Genomic DNA, 20,671 nt, shown 5'->3' with positions numbered 1-20,671 from the left:
ATCAACATATTTGAGTAAAATTATTGAACTTTATAAAAAAGAAAAAAATCTTTGGCTTTTTAGGCAAAAAAAAAAATGTGACTTATACAGGAAAGGAAATTAGATTAACACATTTTCACAACCCTTCATGCAAGAAGAAAATAAGAGCAACATATTGAAGATATTGAAGGAAAGAAAATGTGAGCCAAGGATTTTATATCCAGTAATACTGAACTTCAAGTAAAAAGCACAGACAACTGTTATCAACAGGAAAAGCCTCTAGGAATATTGTTCCCATGAGCACTTCCTAAGAAATATACTTGAGCATAAGTTTCAGACAACCAAAATGACTAGAGAGACATTGAACAAACACTGGTAGCATCGAGCACCGGTGGTTACTGACATCAGGAAGAAGTGAAAACCAGGTGCTGTGTTCCCTGAGTAAATAGTCCAACACCATTTATTATGTTGCCAAAGGAGTCAAACACAAGTCTGATCAAGCTCTGGATTTAGCTGCCAATTAGCACAAAATATATATTTTCAGGATAAAGATAATAAACTCCATTATAAGCATGCATTCAGCAAATCTGGAATGTGGAAAACCTACAGGTAAAATTCTGCTGACTCTTCAATAGGTATAATGTAAGGCAAAGAAAGGGATAGAATAGAAATCTGTAAATTGATAGAGACTTAAGAGACATATCAAGTTTTAAGAATGGGCAAAATCAAACTATAGTGTCTAGGGATACGCAAACAAGGATGTGACTGCGATCACAGTTAGCATAATGATGACTTTGGAGGCAAGAAAGGGGCTGATGTTGGGAAGAGCTTCTGGGGGGCTGGAAAAGTTCTCCATCTTGATCTGAATACATGGGTGTTTGCCATCTAATAACTCACTAGGCTTTGCATCTGACTTGTGTCGTTGTCTATATCTGTGTTACTTTATAATAAAAAGGTAAAGATAAAACAGGAAAATTTTACACAAATAATCTGGGTTCTGCTCACTGGTACTATCTCTATTTCCTCATCTATAAAATATAAGTATCCCTCTTATAATTTTGTTTCTGTTGGTACCTAGCCCATAGTATGCCCTCAATAAATACTCATCCCCCTGCGGTGCCTGGGTGTCTCAGTCGGTTAAACGTCAGGGTCCTGGGATCCAGTCCTGAATGGAGCCCCACAAGGAGCCCCACATTGGGCTTCCTGCTCAACGGGGAGCCTGCATCTCCCTCTCCTTCTGCCCCTTCCCCTCCTCCTCCACTCTCTCTCTCAAATAAATAAAATCTTTGAAAAAATAAAATACTCATCCTTTCCTCCATATGACTACATAGAGTTTTTTCTGCAATAAGACAAATTATCTTTCAGCCAGAAGAAACCAATAGAGCAGAAACAAAATAAATGTATACTAAGGTAGAAGTAAATAAAAGACAATCACCCAATCTTCCTCTTCTTGACTACTGTCTCCATGAGGGAATAGTATTATTTATGAGAAAAAAATGCAGAAGCCCCAATTTCTATATAGTCTTCACCCTAATAGCCTACATGCAAAAAATTAAATGCAGAACTTATTACTTTATGACAAAAAACCAGTAAGTTTCCATTTATTTGGTGATTTCTCTCCTTGTCTATATGTAGTCATTCCCAAAACTCATTTATTGAGCACTTCCTATGGCCTGTTTAGTTTTTTCTTTGCTCCAAGTAAATTGACCAGCAAAATGAAAAAGAATAAGTGTTCCTTAGGTGATATTTGAGTTTCCAGTTCAGGTTTTTCATATTTGTTCCATTTTAATGATATTATAAACTCAAATGTATAGGCAACAGAATAACCTTAGAATCAATCCTGGCTCCAAATCTCAAGATCTACAAGCAAAAGTTATTCTGGTAACCATGAAGATATTTTAATAAAGTAAAAAAAAAAACACCAATCTTGCTAAAAATATTTAAGTTGTTCAGGTTTCCTTAGTTCAGATGGAGGAATATCCAACAGCCTGTCCCCTTGGTTATGGGGGGAGATTATTTCATAGAGTTCAGTGAGGATAAGACAGAGCAGGGACTAGACTCAGTTCCTCTCAACCTTGACTACAAAACCAAGTATTCTTTGGCTGCCTCCACAAAGAAAACAACCACCACCACCACCTAAAATTCTATGTACTTGAGTAGCATATCTTGCATGCTTACCACAGAGATTGGAGAAGACGGGGCCAAACCAGTCTGCTCCAAGGTAGACCCCAGTGCTGAACTTTCATTGACCTTTTCCCTCATTATAATACTAAATATCACACCCAAGACCCATGGGCTTGGTTTGGTATCAAGGGCCTGGTTCAGTATCAAGGAAGTGATTGAAAGAGAAATATACATCACCACACCCAAGGAGAACAATTTAGAAAAGTAGACAAGCAGCATTTTCTTTACTTTGTTTTTACTTTGTTTTGTTTTTGTCATGGCATACTAACACCTTTTATTCAGAGAATGTTGGCATCCTCTACTGACTCATTTGGAAAGAAAAAGAAGTTCACATGCCAATGAGGGGGAGACGCAGGAAGAAGACTGATTTGAGAAAAATATTTTACAACTTGTCAAGTTTGGAATAGGAGCATCTTATATTTCACCTCTTCCTCTTTGAAAGAAATAAATTGGGCAACGTGGACAAGGTGTTGAAGGGTGAGCTAACATGCAATGAGTTTTAAATCTGTTCTGTCACTAACACGCTCAGGAAAGAATTTTACTTCATTGCAACCATTTCTCAGGGTTATTGATATATATCTACTCTCTCCCTTGATATAGCAAAGACTACATTGAAGAGAGATGGATTTGGTGGGAAATGCCCCAAATTGGATACAAGTCTGTTTCTGATGTGCAGTGACTTTTATGACACATGTGCTATCTACACACGAAAAGAAAGAAAAGAAGGATAGAAGGGAGAAAAAAAAATGGAAGGAAGAGTGGGTGTGAAGAGAAGGGAACAGAAATGAAAGAAAAGAAAAATTGAAATTCAAAGTTTTAAAGTCAAATAACATGTGATTTAATTTCAGCCCCTACTTGTGGGATTATGTCACCCATTTCGACCCTAGGAGCACAAAATCATTTCACACCCAACTTCAAAGTTGTTATTATTGTTAACTGGTTGTTGCTAGGAACTGGTCTGGAATGAACTGACAAGCTCTGGTTCTGTTCTTAATGACCTGGAGGGTATGTCACACTTATGCTATGGCAATGCCTTTCTTAGAGAGGTGAAGAAGAGAGGTGTTTGGTAGTAGTTGTCATATGCTTTCCAGGTCTAAAAATTTTCTAATTCTGTCTACTAAGAATAGACAGACTACTGTCTGAGGGAACATCTGGTTGCTAATATAGCCATTGCCTGCATTTATCCATCCGGACTACTACATTAGCTCTGAATTGTGTGCCTGGAACACATAATATGTATCAAACATTACTGAACGAGAGATTGGATTCACTTAATATCTCCAACTCAAATGAAATTTCTATCATTGTGAGAGATTATGAATTGAAGCAATAAATTGAAAAGGGATAGTGTGGCATCTTCTTACAAGAACAAAATTAATAGGTAAGACAGTTTAAAATAACATGACCCTTAAGAAAAGAAAAACTTGACGTGGGATATAGGTGTGTGGGAAATATGACTGAGACCCCAATTACTTGTTCTTTGATTGCCTATTCATAGACTTTGAACTCCTTTCAGGTAGGTCTGTATTTCATTCTTTTAATAGCCTTAATTCTTAGATGAATGCCTTATGTGGGATAGGCATTAAATGTCTGACTAAGGATTCCATAGTCATCTTGGTTTCTACAGAGATACATTGTAGCTTTACCATAGAACGTGTTACTTTGAATTTCATTTATTCACCTCTGTGTATCCCTACTAGATTTAGATACAATTCTTCAAGTCAAGAACTATGTCTATTCATTTTTTGCATACTCGAGTCTAAAGCAATGTCTGCTCATAAATTTTGGTTAAATTAATAAATACAACTAATCTGGATGAATAAATTTAGAACCTCTACCTCCCTCACTGTACCATGTGCATCTCTCCAGAAGCATAACAACAGCTACGCTCTCTTGCAGAGAATTTCCAATTGAACATGAATGTCCATATTTGCATATACAAATTCGCAAACACAGGGGTTTTGTGTGTGAATGAATGTGTATGGATACATGTATGACTAAATATGCACATCTTCCACTTATACTGTATTGAGTATTCATTTGACTGCATGTCTATAAGAATCACCAGGTTGACACACAAGTATTTTCTCAAAGTATGGTTCAGGCTGTAAGAGAAGCTAAGAAGAAAAGCGGAGAGATTCATTATTTATTGTCCTAGTGGGTCACCTACCGCCTTGTCCTGACACTTGGAGCAACCCAATGATGTCATAGTTGTTGTTTGATGTCATACTGGTTGAAAACAGAGGTTACTACTTTAAGAAGAGGATGTATTTTAAAGGGCCCTTTTAACTAAAATCTCCTTTACCTTAAGATGTGTATCGTGAGCTCAAGTTAATTTGAAAAGTGAGAAGATGACTGCATTAATAGCCAGTGGATGTGGACTCTTTGGACCACAGTGGCCATTTGATGATATCCCAAAGGCAGTCACAAGGTAAGAAATGATTTCCTACAGATTCTTGAAGCATATCAAGAAATTTAAAAGCAATATATTTGGAAAATAAAAATATAATTCTTACACCTCTGTTCTATGTTGCTGTGTGCTAAAGTATAGAATAATTGATATTGCCAAAAGTAATAAATTTCAACATGACTTTCCTATATTCAGACAGTTCTGTGGCTCCCCATGCCTGCAGAAAATATCCAAATATCATATTCTCTTATACCAGACTTTCCATGATCTTTCCCTGATGGTTTTTCCAAAGTTATTTTTACTGCTCTCATTCAAACCTAATTCTCTAAACATCTCAAACTATTTGCAGTTACTTAAAGATACCGTAATGTTTCAAGATTTTGTGTCTTTTTATGTACTATTGTCTTTTCCTAGAATATCCCAATTATGCTCTCTGCTAAGAAAATTTTTATTCATCCTTTGTGAGCCCTACCCTGAACTCTACCCAAGAGGATGAATAGATTACTCCCTTCTATATGCCAACATTCCACATGTCTCATGGTGCCATTATGACATGGATTAATATGTTCAATAGTTATTTGCTTACATACCTAGTGACTATTTTATGTGCTCCTTGAAGGTTGTCATTATATGATACAGCATCAGTTACCATTTATTAGTTATGACTATGTGCCAAGCACTATGATTAGAAATGTAATTGGAAATCCATGATTTTATACCTTTTTAATCACTCTTATTGGAAAAGAGAGAAGTATAAACAAATTATGTCCATAATGTACAGTAAATGCAGTAGGAGAACAGAGAAGGCATTTTACTAAGTCTGGAGTTTAGAAAAAGCTTCCAAGAAAACGAGTTTTGCTTATAGAGGCAAACTGTAGTATTAACAAGCAGGCTTTCCAAAGCAGTGCAGCCTGACTGTTAATAGCTCCAAAGCCCTCCAGAAACCATCCTTGGAATGCTGATGTATCACTGGGGTTATTTGTATTTAAATGGTTCTTTCATAGAGGGGTTTATGTATCTTTGTATTCCTTTGTGTTGAATTATAAGACCAAAAAGTAGCAATTACTTTTCTCTATACTTTTAAGCTCCTCACTGCAACTAGTACAATATCCAAAATGCTGTTGAACAAATCTAAGGGTGAAGTTGAAATCATAATGCTTTTCACATAACTTTACAGTCTACAAGATTTTCACAAATATTAATTAATTTTCTACTCACTCCAATCTTTTATATTTGGGGTATTTATCCCAATTTTTCTAAATTAAGAAGACACAGCTTAAGTGATTTCTTCAGAGTCACATGATTAACATATGGCTTTCAAACACCTAGTTTACCTAATAACAATTACTGACATTTATGTCATGATCACCCTGGTATAAATTTATGTATGCTACCTTATTTAACATTACAATAACTCTAAGACATATAAACTATTCTTATTCTTATTTTAATAGATGAAAAAATTGAAACATATAATTTTTAGCTTGCCCAAGGTCAAAGAGTAAATAAATGGTGGATCAGATACTCTACACCCAGTTCTGACTCCAGAATTTAGGCTCTTAACCATCACGGCAAGTTCCATATGCTGAATGGGATTGGTTTCTTCATTCAAAAAATTTATAATCAATTTGGGAGGGGGTTGGAATAAGAGGGGAATGTTAAATTAATACATATAAAAGTATCTAAAGACATTTGAAATCTCTCTATCTTTGGAATTATGTAATTTAATGATGTTATATCTAAATATGAATTTCTCATTTCCTTGTTTATTATGCCTTTTAAAAACAACTAAATTGAGAAATAATTTATATACAATAAAACAAAGGCATTTTAAGTATACAGTTTGATGAATTTTGACAAGTGTGTTCACATGTATAAATAACCATTACCCCAAATTCTTCCCATCCTGATTACAGCCTGTGTGTCTCCTATGCCTGGCATAAGCAACCACTTGTCAGCCTCCCATCATAATATTTTTTTGGTTTTTGTGGGTTTTTTTGATTTTGTATTCAAGAATTTCTTTTACATGGAATCAAACCATAGTTTCTTTTATCATAATGCTTTTAGATTTATTCATGTTGCTATATATATCAGCGATTTGGTTTTTTAATGCTGAGTAGTACCCATTGTGTGGATATCCCACCATTTGTATCAATTGACATCTTAAAGGACATTTGGGTTGTTCCCAATTTTATATTATTATGCAAGCAGCGGTGAACATTTGTAGACACCAATTTTTGTAGAAATATGTTTTCATATCTCTTGGGTAAATATCTAGAAGCGGAATTACTGAGTTATGTGGTAAATGTATGCTTAGTTGTTGGAGAAACTGCCAAATTGTTTTCCAAAATGGTTGTGCCATTTTGCATTCTCACAAGCAATGTAGAGCTCTAGTTGCTCCATATTCTTGTGAACATTTGGTATTGTCTGATGTTTTAATATTAGCCATTACAGTGGGTGTTTTGGGAGGCAAAATAGTACTCTCCCCTTCCCCCCCCCGTCAAATGCCCACACCTTAATCCCTAGAACTTGTAAATATATTACCTTATACACAAAAAGGGAATTAACAGGTATGACTAAAGTCAAGGACTTATCTTAACATAGACAGTCTATCCTGGATTATCCAGGTGGGCCCACATGAATCCCTAAAATTCCTTTGGAAAACCTTTCCTGGCAGTGGTCTTAGAAAGGGTGATGATGGAAGGAGGACTACTAAAATGGCAGAATGAGAAGGACTTGGCTACCATTGCTGGCTTTAAAGATGGAGAACAGAGGCTGTGAGTAAAGGAATGTGGATGGCCTCTAGCAGCTGAAAAAGACAAGGACACTGATTCTCCTCTAGAGCCTCCAGAAAGTAATAAAGCTGGGCTGACAACCATGAAAATATATAGTTATGAATATATATGCGCCCAACATGAAAGCACCTAAGTATAGAAAACAAGCAAATATTGACAGAACTTGAAGGAGAAATAGACAGCAATACAATAATAGTAGGAAATATCAATATCCCACTTTCCTTTTTTTTTTTTTTTTGAGAGAGGGAGAGATGGGGGTGGTGAAGGGCATAGAGAGAGGGAGAGAGAGAATCTCAAGAAGGATCCATGCCCAGTTAAGAGCCCGACATGGGGCTCGATCTCATGACTCTGAGGTCACAACCCGAGCTGAAATCAAGAGTCAGACGCTTAACTGACTGAGCCACCCAGGCGCCCCAATACCCCAGTTTCAGTAATGGATGTAAAATCCAGACAGAATCGATAGGGAAACAGTAGACTTGAACAACACTGTAGACCAAATGGGCCTAACAGATATATATATAGAACATTCAATCTGACAACAGCAGAGAACACATTCTTCTCAACTGCACATGGAACATTCTCTAAGATAGATCACGTTAGGTCACAAAACAAGTCTTAATAAACTTAAGACTGAAATCATATATAGTATCCTCACAGTATAATGAAACTAGAAATCAACAGCAGAAAGAAAACTGGAAAATTCACAAATCTGTGGAGATTAACATAATCCTGAACCCCCGATGGGTCAAGTAAAAAATCAAAAAATATCTTGAAACAAATGAAAATGGAAACACAACATACTAAATGTATGGGATATAGCAAAAGCAGTAAGAATGCAATTTATAGTCATAAATGCCTGCATCAAGAAAAAAGAAAGTTCTCAAACAACTTAACTTTATATGTCAATTAACTAGAAATAGGAGAACAGAAGGAGAAATTAACAAAGATCAGAGCAGAAATAAAAACTAGAAAAACAAAATCAGTAAAACTGAGTTGATTTTTGAAAAGCTATCCTAAGATTGAGTCAATAACCCAAAACCTCCCAACAAACATAAGCCAAAGATCAGATGACTTCATGGTGAATTCTACCAAATATTTAAAAGATAATTAACACCAGTCCTTCTCAAACTATTCCACAAAAAAAATAAAAAATTAAAGAGGAAGGAACACTCATTTTATGAGGCCAGTATTATCCTGATGCTAAAGCAGATGAGGACATTACAAGAAAACTACTGGCCAATACACCTGATGCATATAGACACAAAAATTCTCAGAAAAACACTAGCAAACCGAATTCAAATGCACATTTGAACTGGATCATACCACCACAATCAAGTGAATTTTATCCCTGGGATGCAAGGATGGTTCAACATACCCAAATCAATAAATATGATAAGTCATATTAATAGAATGAAAGATAAAAATCACATGATCATTTCAACATATGCAGAAAAAACATTTCACAAAATTCAACATCCCTTCATGATAAAAAATTTCAACAAACTAGGAATGGAAGGAAATTGTTTTAACATAATTAATTTCATCTATGAAAAACCCACTGCCAACATCATACTTGACAGTGAAAAACTTAAAGCTTTTACTCTAAGATCAGGGACAAGGCAAGGCTGCCCATTCTTGTCACTTTTAGTCAACATAGTCCTGGAAGTACCAACCAGATCAATTAGGCAAGAAAAAGAAAGGGCATCTAAATCAGAGAAAGAGAAAATAATTTCTGTTTGCACATGACATGATGGTATATATAGAAAATGCTAAACACTCCACAAAATCTGTTAGAACTAGTAAACAAATTCAATAAAGTTGTAGGATACAAAGTCAACATAAAAATTAATTGCATTTCAATATGCTAACAATTAATTATCTGAAAAAGAAATGAAGGAAACAATCCTATTTGCAATTAAGCACAAGAATAAAATGCTTAGAAATAAACTTAACTAGGGGCGCCTGGGTGGCTCAGCCAGTTGAGCGTCTGACTCTTGGTTTCAGCTCAGGTCATGATCCTTGGGTCATGAGACAGAGCCCCATGTGGGATTCTGTGCTCAGCAGGCAGTGTGCTTGAGATTCTCTCCATCCGCTCCTCCCCCCACTCGTGTGTGCTCGCTCTCTTCCTCTAAAATAAGTAAATAAATCTTTTTTAAAAAAAGGAAATAAACTGGTCTTTGGGGGGGCAGAGCAAGATGGCGGAGGAGTGGAGACCTGGATTTCATCTGGTCTCAGGAATTCAGCTGAATAGGGATCAAACCATTCTGAACACTTACGAACTCAACAGGAGATCAAAAATAAGGAGAGTAACAACACTCTGAACAGAACAGCGACCACTTTCTGGAAGGTAGGACGTGTGGAGAAGTGAATCCGAGGCGATATTCGAGAGGAGAGACAGTGGGGGAGGGGGCCTCCGTCAGCCTCTTCTGGCAAGTGATAGAGCCGCGGAGCACAAAATCAGAACATTTAGAAGTTGGCTCCGCTGAGGGACGTCGCTCCACTGGCTAAATGAGGGGTGGAGCCCTCGCGGGACAGTGTGGTCTCAGGACCCTCGGGGTCACAGAATGACCAGGGCAGAGCTCCCAGGTATCGGAGCAGGGAAGCTGGCTGCAGAGATGGAGCTGAGGTGCGGGCTCTCAGCTCAGGGTGGCCATAAACTGTGATCCACGGCCCAGTCGGGCTACTGCTCCTCCAGTAGGGACCCAACAAGCGGCAGAGCCAGGGAGACTCCCCTTCCTCCCCTGGAAGGAGCGGCGTGGAAGCACACTGCAGGGATCTGCTGGGTTTGGAGACTCCACACGGGGTCGGGTGCCAGACATAGAAACGCTCGATCACAGGCCCAATGAGCACAGAGTGCGACCGGAGCCCGGGGAGTTGGGAGTGACTGGTTTTCTCTGGGGGCGCACTGAGGAGCGGGGCCCCGAGTTCTCAGCTCTTCTGGGCAGAGACTGGGAGGTCACCATTTTCACCCTGGTCCTCCAAAGCTGTACGGAGAGCTTCCAGGGAACAAAAGCTCCTGAGAGCAAACCGAAGCAGCTTGCTTAGCCCAGACCAACAAGGGCAGGGCAATTCTGCCTCCGGCAAAGACATTTGGGAACCACGGCAACAGGCCCCTCCCCCAGAAGATCAGCGCGAAGAGCCAGCAAGCCAAGACCAAGTTTACCGATCAAGGAGAACAGGAGAACTCCAGCGCTAGGGGAATACTGCACATAGAATTCATGGCTTTTTTACCATAATTCATTAGTTTTTCAAAGTTAATTTTTTTAACTGTTTTTTTTTTGAATTTTTCTTTTACCCTTTTTCAAACAACATTTTATCAATCCCTTTTTAAAAAAACATTTTTCATTTTTCATTTTTAGAGTCATATTTTTATCCCTTCATAGTAGTTACCCTTATTTTTGGCATATATATATAAGTTCTTCTCTCTTTAAAATTTTGAGATACAGTTTCTTCTAACAGATCAAAATATACCCTAAATCACTAGTGTATGGCTTTGTTCTATTCTCCTGCCTGATCACATTCTCACCCTTTTTTTTTCTTTTTTCTTTTTTCTTTTTCTTTTTAAATCTTCTTCTTTCTTTTTAAAAACAACTTCTTATCTTATCAATTCCTTTTATAAAATCTTTTATAATTTTCATCTTTACATCAATTCCTTTTATAAAATCTTTTATAATTTTCATCTTTACATTTTTATCTGCCATCCCTTCATTGTATCAACCCTTATTTTGTACATATATAAGTCTTTCTTCCTTTAAAATTTTAGCAGGCACTTTCTTCTAACAGACCAAAATATGCCCAAAAGCTAGTGTGTGGCACTGATCTATGCACTAGCCTGATCATATTTGATCATATTCTGTTTTTTTTTGTTTTGTTCTGTTTTTATTTGTGTTTATCTTTTTCTTTTTCCTTTTTTTTTTTTTTTCTCTTCTTTCTTTCCCTTTCTTGTCCCCTGGTTTCAGGTCTTTTCTGATTTGTATAGAGTATATTTGCTGGAGACGTTGTTAACCTGTTAGCATTCTGTTCTCTCATACATCTATTCTCCTCTGGACAAAATGACAAGATGAAAAAAATCACCTCAGCAAAAAGAACAAGAGGTAGTACCGTCTGCCAGGGACCTACTCAATACGGACATTAGTATGATGTCGGACCTAGAGTTCAGAATCATGACTTTAAAGATACTAACTGGGCTTGAAAAAAGTGTGGAAGTTATTAGAGAAACCCTTTCTGGAGAAATAAAAGAACTAAAATCTAACCAAGTCTAAATCAAAAAGGCTACTAATGAGGTGCAATCAAAAATGGGGGCACTAACTGCTAGGATAAATGAGGCAGAAGAGAGAATCAGCGATATAGAAGACCAAATGATGGAAAATGAAGAGGCTGAGAAAAAGAGAGATAAACAACTACAGGATCACGAGGGCAGAATTCGAGAGATAAGTGATACGATAAGATGAAACAACATTAGAATAATTGGGATCCCAGAAGAAGAAGAAAGAGAGAGAGGGACAGAAGGTATATTGGAGCAAATAATAGCAGAGAACTTCCGTAATGTAGGGAAGGAAACAGGCATCAAAAGCCAGGAGGCAGAGAACCCCTCTCAAAATCAATAAAAATAGGTCAACACCCCGACATCTAATAGTAAAACTTACAAGTCTCAGAGACAAAGAGAAAAACCTGAAAGCACCTCGGGAGAAGAGATATGTAACCTACAATGGTAGAAACATTAGGTTGGCAACAGACCTATCCACAGAGACCTGGCAGGCCAGAAAGGACTGGCATGATATCTTCAGAGAACTAAACGAGAAAAATATACAGCCAAGAATACTATATCCAGCTAGGCTGTCATTGAAAATAGAAGGAGAGATAAAAAGCTTCCTGGACAAACAAAAACTAAAGGAATTTGCAAACACAAAACCAGCCCTACAAGAAATATTGAAAGAGGTCCACTAAGCAAAAAGAGAGCCTAAAAGCAGCATAGATCAGAAAGGAACACAGACAATATACAGTCACAGTCACCTTACAGGCAATACAATGGCACTAAATTCATACCTTTCAATAGTTACCCCGAATGTAAATGGGCTCAATGCCCCAATCAAAAGACACAGGCTATCAGATTGGATTAAAAAATAAGACCCATCAATATGCTGTCTGCAAGAGACTCATTTTGGACCCAAAGACACCCCCAGATAGAAACTGATGGGGTGGAAAACCATATACCATGCTAATGGACACCAAAAGAAAGCTGGGGTGGCAATCCTCATATCAGACAAATTAGATTTTAAAACAAAGACTGTAATAAGAGATGAAGAAGGACACTATATCCTACTTAAAGGGTCTCTCCAACAAGAAGATCTAACAATCGTAAATATCTATGCCCCTAACGTGGGAGCAGCCAATTATATAAGGCAATTAATAACAAAAGCAAAGAAACACACTGACAACAATACAATAATAGTGGGGGACTTTAACACTCCCCTGACTGAAATGGTCAGATCATCTAAGCAAAAGATCAACAAGGAAATAAAGACTTTAAATGACACAATGGACCAAATGGACTTTACAGACATATTCAGAACATTCCATACCAAAGCAACAGAATACACATTCTTCCCTAGTGCCCATGGAACATTCTCCAGAATTGATCACATCCTAGGTCCCAAATCAGGTCTCAACCGGTACCAAAAGATTGGGATCATTCCCTGCATATTTTCAGACCACAATGCTTTGAAACTAGAACTCAATCACAAGAGGAAAGTCGGAAAGAACTCAAATACATGGAGGCTAAAAGCATCCTACTAAAGAATGAATGGGTCAACCAGGAAATTAAAGAAGAATTAAAAAATTCATGGAAACCAATGAAAATGAAAACACAACTGTTCAAAATCTTTGGGATACAGCAAAGGCAGTCCTGAGAGGAAAGTATATAGCAATACAAGCCTTTCTCAAGAAACAAGAAAGGTCTCAAATACACAACCTAACCCTACACCTAAAGGAGCTGGAGAAAAAACAGCAAATAAAGCCTAAACCCAGTAGGAGAAGAGAAATATTAAAGATCAGAGCAGAAATCAATGAAATAGAAACCAAAAGAACAGTAGAACAGATCAATGAAACTAGGAGCTGGTTCTTTGAAAGAATTAACAAGATTGATAAACCCCTGGCCAGACTTATTATAAAAAAAAAAAGAGAAAGGACCCAAATCAACAAAATCATGAATTAAAGAGGAGAGATCACAACCAACACCAAAGAAATACAAACAATTATAAGAACATATTATGAGCAACCCTATGCCAGCAAATTAGATAACCTGGAAGAAATGGGTGCATTCCTAGAGATGTATCAACTACCAAAATTGAACCAGGAAGAAATAGAAAACCTGAACAGACCTATAACCATTAAGGAAATTGAAGCAGTCATCAAAAATCTCCCAAGAAACAAAAGCCCAGGGCCAGATGGCTTCCCAGGGGAATTCTATCAGACATTTCAAGAAGAATTAATACCTATTCTCCTGAAACTGTTCCAAAAAATAGAAATGGAAGGAAAAATTCCAAACTCATGTTATGAGGCCACCATTACCTTGATCCCAAAACCAGACAAAGACCCTATCAAAAAAGAGAATTACAGACCAATATCCTTGATGAACATGGATGCAAAACTTCTCACCAAAATACTAGCCAATAGGATCCAACAGTACATTCAAAGGATTATTCACCACGACCAAGTGGGATTTATCCCTGGGCTGCAAGGATGGTTCAACATCCGCAAATCAATCAACGTGATACAATACATTAACAAAAGAAAGAACAAGAGTCATATGATTCTCTCAATAGATGCAGAAAAAGCATTTGACAAAGTACAGCATCCTTTCTTGATCAAAACTCTTCAGAGTAAAGGGATAGAGAGTACATACCTCAATATCATAAAAGCCATCTATGAAAAACCTACAGCGAATATCATTCTCAATGGGGAAAAGCTGAGAGCTTTTCCCCTAAGGTCAGGAACGCGGCAGGGATGTCCACTCTTACCACTGCTATTCAACATAGTATTAGAAGTCCTAGTCACAGCAATCAGACAACAAAAAGAAATGAAAGGCATCCAAATCGGCAAAGAGGAAGTCAAACTCTCACTCTTTGCAGATGATATGATACTTTATGTGGAAAACCCAAAAGACTCCACCCCAAAACTGCTAGAACTCATACAGGAATTCAGTCAAGTGGCAGGATATAAAATCAATGCACAGAAATCAGTGGCATTCCTATACACCAACAACAAGACAGAAGAAAGAAAAATCAAGGAGTCGATCCCATTTACAATTGCCCCCAAAACCATAAGATACCTAGGAATAAATTTAACCAAAGGGGCAAAGGATCTGTACTCAGAAAACTATAAAATACTCATGAAAGAAACTGAAGAAGACACAAAGAAATGGAAAAATGTTCCATGCTCATGGATTGGAAGAACAAACATTGTGAAGATGTCAATGCTACCTAGAACAATCTACACATTCAATGCAATTCCCATCAAAATACCATCCACCTTTTTCAAAGAAATGGAACAAATAATCCAAAAATTTGTATGGAACCAGAAGAGACCCCGAATAGCCAGAGGAATATTGAAAAAGAAAAGCAAAGCTGGCGGCATCACAATTCCGGACTTCCAGCTCTACTGCAAAGCTGTCATCATCAAGACAGTATGGTATTGGCACACAAACAGACACATAGATCAATGGAACAGAATCGAGAGCCCAGAAATGGACCCTCAACTCTATGGTCAACTGATATTTGACAAAGCAGTAGAGAATGTCCAATGGAAGAAAGACAGTCTCTTCAACAAATGGTGTTGGGAAAATTGGACAGCCACATGCAGAAGAATGAAACTGGACCATTCCCTTACACCACACAGAAAAATAGACTCCAAATGGTTGAAAGACCTAAACGTGAGACAGGAGTCCATCAAAATCCTAAAGGAGAACACAGGCAGCAACCTCTTCGACCTCAGCCACAGCAACTTCTTCCTAGAAACATCGCCAAAGGCAAGGAAGCCAGGGCAAAAATGAACTATTGGGATTTCATCAAGATAAAAAGCTTTTGCATAGCAAAAGAAACAGTCCACAAAACCAAAAGACAACCGACAGAATGGGAGAAAATATTTGCCAATGACATATCAGATAAAGGGCTAGTATCCAAAATCTATAAAGAACTTATGAAACTCAACACACAAAGAACAAATAATCCAATCAAGAAATGGGCAGAAGACAGGAACAGACATTTTTCCAAAGAAGACATCCAAATGGCCAATAGACACATGAAAAAGTGCTCAACATCGCTTGGCATCAGGGAAATCCAAATCAAAAACTCAATGAGATACCACCTCACACCAGTCAGAATGGCTAAAATTAACAAGTCAGGAAATGACAGATGTTGGCGGAGATGTGGAGAAAGGGGAACCCTCCTACACTGTTGGTGGGAATGCAAGCTGGTGCAGCCACTCTGGAAAACAGTATGGAGGTTCCTCAAACAGTTGAAAATAGAGCTACCATACGATCCAGCAACTGCACTCCTGGGTATTTACCCCAAAGATACAAATGTAGGGATCCGAAGGGGTACGTGCACCCCAATGTTTATAGCAGCAATGTCCACAATAGCCAAAGTGTGGAAGGAGCCAAGATGTCCATCAACAGATGAATGGATAAAGAAGAGGTGGTATATATACACAATGGAATATTATGCAGCCATCAAAAGGAATGAGATCTTGCCAGTTGCAACGACGTGGGTGGAACTGGAGGGTGTTATGCTGAGTGAAATAAGTCAATCAGAGGAAGACATGTATCATATGACCTCACTGATATGAGGAATTCTTAATCTTAGGAAACAAATTGAGTGTTGCTGGAGTGGTGGGGGGTGGGAGGGATTGGGTGGCTGGGTGATAGACATTGGCGAGGGTATGTGCTATGGTGAGCACTGTGAATTGTACAAGACTGATGAATCACAGATCTGTACTTCTGAAACAAATAATGCAATATATGTTAAGAAAAAAAAAAAGAAGAAGATAGCAGGAGGGGAAGAATGAAGGGGAGTTAGTCGGAGGGGGAGACGAACCATTAGAGATGATGGACTCTGAAAAACAAACTGAGGGTTCTAGAGGGGAGGTGGTTGAGGGGATGGGTTAGCCTGGTGATGGGTATTAAAGAGGGCACATTCTGCGTGGAGCACTGGGTGTTATGCCCAAACAATGAATCATGGAACACTACATCAAAAACTAATGATGTAATATATGGTGATTAACATAACAATAAAAAATTATTTAAAAAAAAACAAAAACAAACAAACAAAAAAAAGACTTTTCAAGAGTACCAGAATCACATAATCAGAAAATTTGTGCATGTATGTAGCACTGTATCATGAGAGGGCAGATTAGAGATTATGTTGATCTTGTGAATGTCTGAAAAATATTGACATCAGAGTTAAAATTTGTTCTCTTGAAGTAGTTGCTTGTAAAAATAGAACATACGAATCTGACACCACATGATTTGTGAAATTTAATACCAGGAGATCTTAAATTGTTAATGTTTATGTATCTGTTAATATTTTAAAACCTTTTCTAAATGTTGATTTTTAACACCACCTCATTTACTTAGAACACACAGGGAGAAGGCCAATCTGAGTTAGTGAGAATCCTGAAAAATGGATACATGTGACTTTGTGTATACTTATTTAAACACTTAAGTATATACACAATAAGTGCTACCAAAACAGCTTTTAAAAAATCCTGCTGAGGGCCACCTGGATGGCTCAGTCAGTTGAGAGTCTGACTCTTGATTTCAGCTCAAGTCATATCTCAGGGTTGTGGGATCTCTCTCTGTAAAATAAATAAATAAAATCTTACAAAAAAAAAAGGAAATAAACTTAGTACGTAAAAGACTTCTACTCTGAACACTATATAGCATTGATAAATTAGAATAAAGAAGACATAAGTAAATGGAAAGACATCCTGTGTTCATGGATTGGAAGAATATTGTCAAAATGTTCGTACTATCCAAAGTGATTTTACAGATTCAACACAACCATATCAAAAGTCCAATGATATTTTTTATAGAAACATAATGACATAATTAAATGAGTTGGTAAAAATTCCTTCATTCTCTATTTTCTGCATGAATATATAATTTGACATCTTTTCCTAGGTAGAATTCATCAGTGATGCTGTGTCTGGAGTCTTCTTTGTGGGAAAAACTGCAATTAGGCATTTGATTTCTTTAAGAGATATGTAAGTCAGACTGAGAAAGACAAATGCCATATTTGTCTTTCTCAGTCTGCTTATTTTACTTATAATACCCTCTAATTTCATCCATGTTGTCACAAGTGGCAAGATCTCATTCTTTTTAATTCTTTTTAACAGCTGCATAATATTCCATAATATTCCATTTTATATATATACATACACACACACACACACAGAGCATTACCATTTTCTATTTCCTCTTGTCTCAGTTTTAGTAATAAGCATCTTTCAAGATATTTGTCCATTTGAAGTTGTTAAATCTATCAGTATAAAATTATTCACAGTATTTCCTTATTATCATTTTTATGTATACCTGTAAAATCTCAGTGATGTCCTTTCATTTCATAAATCAATAATTTCTCTACATCTCTATCTATCTGTTGCTATCTCTCTGATCAGTTTGATCAATCCAGCAAAAACATAAAAAGTGAACAAAATATTTGGGCAGAGACTTCAAAAATGGTATATATATATACAAATGGTAAATAAGAACATGAAAAGATGCTCATATCATTAATCACCAGGGAAATACAAATTAAATCAAATGAGATAGCCCTGCACAGGTTAAGATAACTAAAGTAAACAACAAACAAAAAACACTTGACAATACTAAAGTGCTGGTGAGAATGTGGATCAATCTAAACTCCTACATTGTTAGTGGGAATGCATAACAGCACAGTCACTTTGGAAAAGAGTCTGGCAGTTTTATAGAATCATTCATGTATTTACCATAAACTGAGCAATCTTATTCCTAGGTGTTTGTACAGGAGAGAAGAGAACTTTGGTTCACACAGAAACCTGTATGTAAGTATTTATAGTGCTTTTTGTAGTGTGGTACATTCATACATAGAATATTACCTAACAATAAAACAGGAATAAGTTACTGAAAAAAAAAAAAGCAATGCATTACTGAAACACAACATGGATGACTTTCAAATGTATTATCTAAGTGAAAGAAATCAGGCATAAAAAGCTACATCATGTATGATTATATTAAGACAACATTCTGGAAAAGGAAAAGTTAAAGGAACAGAAAACAGATCAGTATTTACCAGAGCATGGGGTTAGGGGAATTGGGTGATTCCTAAGGGACACAAAAGAATTTGAAGGGATGATGGGATTGCTTTATATTTTGATTATGTAGTGGTTACACGACTTACACACTAATCAAAACTCATAGAACTGCACACCAAAAAGAATGCATTTTATTGTAAGTTACATTGAAAAATGTTGAAAAGTTATCATACTGTATGTAATCACATGCAATTTGCTCTTTTCATTCAGTGTAATGTTTCTAATATTCATCCATGTGGTTTGTGTAGTTCTAGTTCATAAACTTTCTCTGCTGCTTAATATTGTATAGTACAAGTAATTCAGATGTATTTAACCATTTTGTGAAAATACTTTGGAGTTCTTTTTCAGTTTTTCTTTTTCTATTATTCACAATACTGCTCTGGTAAGTCTGGAACAAACCTTAATGTGCACATGGGCTTGAATTTTCTGAGGTATATACATATAGGAGTAGAATTGCAGAGAGTTAGGGTTATGTGCCTGTCCAACTTTGCAAAATAATACAAGACATTTTATTCTCAAGGGTAGTCACAATGCACTCACACCTGAAATGTTTACCAAGCAATTTCCAGGGCTTTACACTTTCACCAGCACTGGGTGTATTCAGACTTCTTAATTTTTGCAACCTGGCCAGTGTAAAATAGTATCTTTTTATGGTCTTAATTGGCATCTTCCTGGTTACTATTGAGGTTGAGCACTTTTCATGTTTTGTTTACTTTCTTGTTATTCCTATTTCCTCTTTTTCTTCTTTGTCCATTTCACTGGGTTTTCTGTCTTTTCCTTTTTGATTCATAGAGGATCTTTTTTTTTAAACATTTTATCCATTTATTCATGAAAGACACAGAGAGAGAGGCAAAGGGAGAAGCAGGCTCCCCACGGAGCAGGGAGCCCAACGCGAAACTCGATCCCAGGGCGCTGGGATCATGACCTGAGCCAAAAGCAGACGCTTAACTGACTGAGCCACTCAGGCGCCCGATTCATAGGGGATCTTAAAATAATCTTAATTAAATCTTGTGATTTAAATGTTGTTCCTAATGTGGATCTATCACCTTTGTGTTCATCGAGATTTCGGTCTGGACGTCTTGGAGAAGAAGCCCAAGTGGCTAGCCAGTTCATTGCAGACGTCATTGAAAATTTACAGATAATTCAGGAAGAAGACACGCATTTCTCCAGGAAAGCTTTCTTGGTTTCTGTATTGTGATATCATTTGCCTTGATTATGATGGGAACATCTTGGATGTTTTGTTAGCAGCTTTAAAAAATGTACAGGGGAAATCTTGCCATTTGCAACAATGTGGATGGAACTAGAGGGTTTAATGCTAAGTGAAATAAGTCAATCAGAAAGATAATAATAATATGATTTCACTGATATGTGAAATTTAGGAAACAAGGCAGAGGATCATAGGGGAAGAGAGGAAAAAAATGAAACAAAAGAGAGAGAGAGAGACAAACCATAAGAGAGACTCTTAATCATAGGAAACAAACTGAGGGTTGTTGGAAGGGAGGGATGTGGAAGGATGGGGTAACAGGGTGATGGACACTGGGGAGGGTATGTGTTGTAATGAGCACTGGGTATTATATAAAACTGATGAATCACAGACCTGTACCCCTGAAACAAACAATACATTATATGTTAATTAATTGAATTTAAATAAAAAATATTTTAGAAAATAAAAATAAAAAATGTACTGCTGCCAGAAGTTACTATAATGAAGAAACTGGTTTAGCAGAAGTTAATTTAAAGAAGAAAAGCTATTTGAATATTAGAACTCATCAGTTTTTTTACTTCTTCGTGTCTCGTAACTGCTCAGTTCATACAGTCCTGAAGTTTAGCTCTAGTCTGCCCACTTCCACCTGGTTTTTATGTGATGGAAATAGGTGTATCATTTTTTTATTTATCTTTTCACTTTCTTTGTGGTGTCTTGTTGATAATCATAAGTTATTCATTTTAATGCAAT

The 20,671-nt window shown here is 36.9% G+C and overlaps 1 protein-coding gene across 2 annotated transcripts in view; it reads left to right on the top strand.

Moving 5' to 3' along the window:
* The first annotated feature begins 3,228 nt into the window (after window positions 1-3,228).
* KIFAP3 (kinesin associated protein 3) overlaps window positions 3,229-20,671 on the top strand; it is a 223,801-nt gene continuing 206,358 nt past the window's right edge. The window contains exons 1-2 of one of the 2 annotated variants that reach the window (XM_073900002.1): window positions 3,229-3,544; window positions 4,475-4,594. In XM_073900002.1, the coding sequence (XP_073756103.1) occupies window positions 4,515-4,594 (80 nt within the window). In that variant the 5' untranslated portion in view covers window positions 3,229-3,544; window positions 4,475-4,514. The remainder of the gene's footprint in view (window positions 3,545-4,474; window positions 4,595-20,671) is intronic. The other variant, XM_025877952.2, reaches the window with a different exon arrangement.

The sequence above is a fragment of the Callorhinus ursinus genome, unplaced genomic scaffold (assembly GCF_003265705.2).
Source record: "Callorhinus ursinus isolate GAN/ISIS: 27379988/994484 unplaced genomic scaffold, GSC_fseal_2.0 scaffold13, whole genome shotgun sequence".
In the NCBI taxonomy this organism is placed as follows: Eukaryota; Metazoa; Chordata; class Mammalia; order Carnivora; family Otariidae; genus Callorhinus; species Callorhinus ursinus.
Note: the sequence above shows the minus strand (reverse complement) of the source record. Positions and strands in the feature narration are given on the sequence as shown.